General features: G+C 46.5%; 1 protein-coding gene across 1 annotated transcript in view; it reads right to left on the bottom strand.

Moving 5' to 3' along the window:
- LOC106962525 (immunoglobulin superfamily DCC subclass member 4-like) overlaps window positions 1-1,240 on the bottom strand; it is a 29,188-nt gene extending 27,948 nt beyond the window's left edge. The window contains exon 1 of the mRNA XM_015056987.1: window positions 492-1,240. Coding sequence (XP_014912473.1) covers window positions 492-558 — 67 coding nt within the window. The 5' untranslated portion in view covers window positions 559-1,240. The remainder of the gene's footprint in view (window positions 1-491) is intronic.
- Between the last annotated feature and the right edge of the window lie 1,778 nt (window positions 1,241-3,018).

Genomic DNA, 3,018 nt, shown 5'->3' with positions numbered 1-3,018 from the left:
TTTTTTTTTTTTTTTTTTTTTTTTTTTTTGGCGTGGATTAAAAAGATGCTGTGCTTTTTTTCTTTCTTCTTTTTTGAAGAAAGGGGGAGAAGGTGGACAGAAAGCCAGAACTCACTTGTACTGAGCCACCAAACTTTCCCTGACCAGCTCAAAGCGCCGGCCGTGGCGGCCAAAGTGTGTTAACATTCGGGTCTTCTGCAACTTGACAACCCCGGAGTCCTACGGGCGCCTTCTTTGCTGGGAGGCAACCGAAGCACCGACACAACCCCCCGATCTCATAAACAAGCACAGAGGCCATGTGAGGTGAAGGCGGAATACTGAGGAGACGCAGCAAGGCGCAAGGTGCAAATTTACCCCCCAGCAGCTCTGTCCTGTCTGTTTGGAAGCTGCACTTCTATGTAATCTGAGCAGCCAGTTCACCCCGCCGAAACAAACACGCATACAAACAACCCCCCTCACCCCTCTCATGATTACAAAAAAAGGACCCTTACCTTGCTTGGTTGGACCCCAATACAGCGAAAGAAGACAGGACAGCCAAATTATACTCTCCACCGCCATGTACAGCCTTTGATTTCCACCAGCGGGGTAGAAGCGTGCGCCTGTATACAATCACATACACCGTAGTTTCAAGCCCTCACGGCGACATGCACACGCTGGAATCCGTTATTGTCCACGGCGGTGCGTAACGGAGTCTCTGTGTTGGTTTGGGTCTCTGTCGGGCAGCTGTCCCCGGGCTTTCCGCGCAGAACCACCGCATTAGTCGGGGCAGAGCTATCGTGTCTCTCGGCGCTTCAACGCCATGTTGCGAGCGAATGTTAAGCGTGTGTGTGTGTGCATGTGTGTGTGCTGCTTTTCTATCCTCATACCACACACATACACGCTTGGCCGCACACGTGCACACGTATCCCCTCACGCACGCGCCCGTTTACCAGACAGTGGCTGGCTGGTAGTCCGCTGGAGCACAGAGAAGCTGTTGGTGACACAAACACGCACACGCAAACACGCACACACACGCATACACGCCTTTCCCTTTTTGTTGGACTCCATGCTTTCCTCTCGCCCTTGGGGGACCCGTTCGTAGCAGACACGCTGCCGGCTAGAAATGCACTTGGAAATTTGTTACAACAAATGCATCTCAGCCCCACGGCTGCCCGCAGTGGGGATGATGGGAAGGGGGTCATATAGTACAAGGATTCTGCATGTGCTGGAGCAAAATAAAGAGTCGAGAACGGTCCGGATGGGTGTCTGTGAAGACTACTAATGCGTTGCCCCCCAAAGAACCCAGTGTAGTGGGATGTGCGGTAGCGATGTTTAGGAGCTCTGAACAAGAAGCTGCACAAAACGTGAGAGCAATTTATTTAGATAACCACACATTCATTCTTAAAAGCTTTTTTGTAGCATTGTTGTGTGAAAGCATGCACCTTTGTTAGTAAAGGAGATCAGGGTTTTAAGTAAAAGGGGGGAGCAGGGGCAGGAGGGGCTCATGTGCTCCCTGAGTTTTTATAAAAAGAGGTGGGCTGGTGAAGGGGAGGGCTTCTTCTGCATCCCAATCAATCAACCAGCTGCTGCACCCACCACTGCTCCATGTGCTGAGGGACCCACTGACTTTTGCATGTAAACACATAACAGAAGCCAGCTGGAGCCGAGCCTACCCAGTGCAGACAAAGACTCGCCTCCTGCAGCGCCCTCAGCATCACTGATACCAGCACCATCCCCAACACTCACCAGCACTAGCAGCCAGGATGAACGCGGAGCTTTACTGAAGTTCCAGACCTTATGACAAGACATTCTAGCAGAAATAACTCCCCAAGATAAAAGGAAAGTCTTGTGCTGATTTTTTTTTTATTCCACAACTTTAACATGTGCTATTAAATAAGTGTTGTTTTACTATTCTGGCTATAAATTCTTATGTTGCCTGACACAAAAAGAATCAGTGAAACAAAACCAGCCTAAGATGAAATTGTTCCTTCTGGTAATAGCATATCATGTTACCAGATTTCCCGCCTCGCTGTATTCACTGATGCAGGATTGATTGGTGCTGATGAAATGGGATGGATGCAGCTCCCAGGTGTCTGATTAAAAACAAATGTCTGGGGTGTTGGATCATGAGATTGAGCCAGATAGAATTACTGTGTCCTCTGCAATTGTTGTTCAGCTCTAATTTTACTGTTTATCCGTCTTCCTCTGCTGGTGAAAAACACTGAATCCAAAATTTTGACTGTTGCCTCCACCTGATACCCCGTGGATTCAAGTTCAGTATGCAATTTGCACCTATGCAGAGGAGGAGATATTTTTTTTTTTTACTGCAGCACTAATGGCAAAGACAAACACAAGAAGAAAGCTTGCTTCTCAGTAATGTTTCTGAAAGCGAATATGCAGCTGCAACATTTAAAGCTCTATCCTTAATTTGTTTCCCCAAGTGTCCTCGCTTACAGTGCTTTGAAACTTTTTTGCACATTTTGTCACTCGCTAACCACAAACCTCAAGGTGCAATTTACTGGGGATTGAATATGACAGACTAAGACAAAGTAGCACATAATCGCAAACAACTCAGGTCGGACAATCTGTCAACATGACTCCACTTAGTGGCGCACACCACAAACCTGCCCTTTCAAGACGAGTGGTAATCATTGTTGAAAGCAAGCCAAGAGAGTATTTTTGAATGAAAGGGACAAAATAAAACAAAGTTGAAGTATTTCGAGTGCACACAAAAAGCTGTTGATGCTAGAAAGGGTTAACCCAGCACCATCAGTCACACCATCAGTCAGAGTTGATGAAAAGATTAATGGAGTTATGCAGAATTGTGCAAGGAAACCTGTGTAACTTTTACAAGAATTGAACCTGGACAGCAAGACAGCAACCCTAAATGTAATCACTGCAGCTACATTTGTGAAAGCATATCGTTGTGCTAAAATTGTGCAGACAAACTACAGATACACATCCAACTGAAAGATTTATAGATAAAACATCACTGCTCACAGATGCTCCCCATCTAATTTGACCTCGCATAAATTATTC

Source organism: Poecilia latipinna, unplaced genomic scaffold (genome assembly GCF_001443285.1).
Source record: "Poecilia latipinna isolate Pla-1442-1.1 unplaced genomic scaffold, P_latipinna-1.0 Scaffold1426, whole genome shotgun sequence".
Taxonomy (NCBI): Eukaryota; Metazoa; Chordata; class Actinopteri; order Cyprinodontiformes; family Poeciliidae; genus Poecilia; species Poecilia latipinna.
Note: the sequence above shows the minus strand (reverse complement) of the source record. Positions and strands in the feature narration are given on the sequence as shown.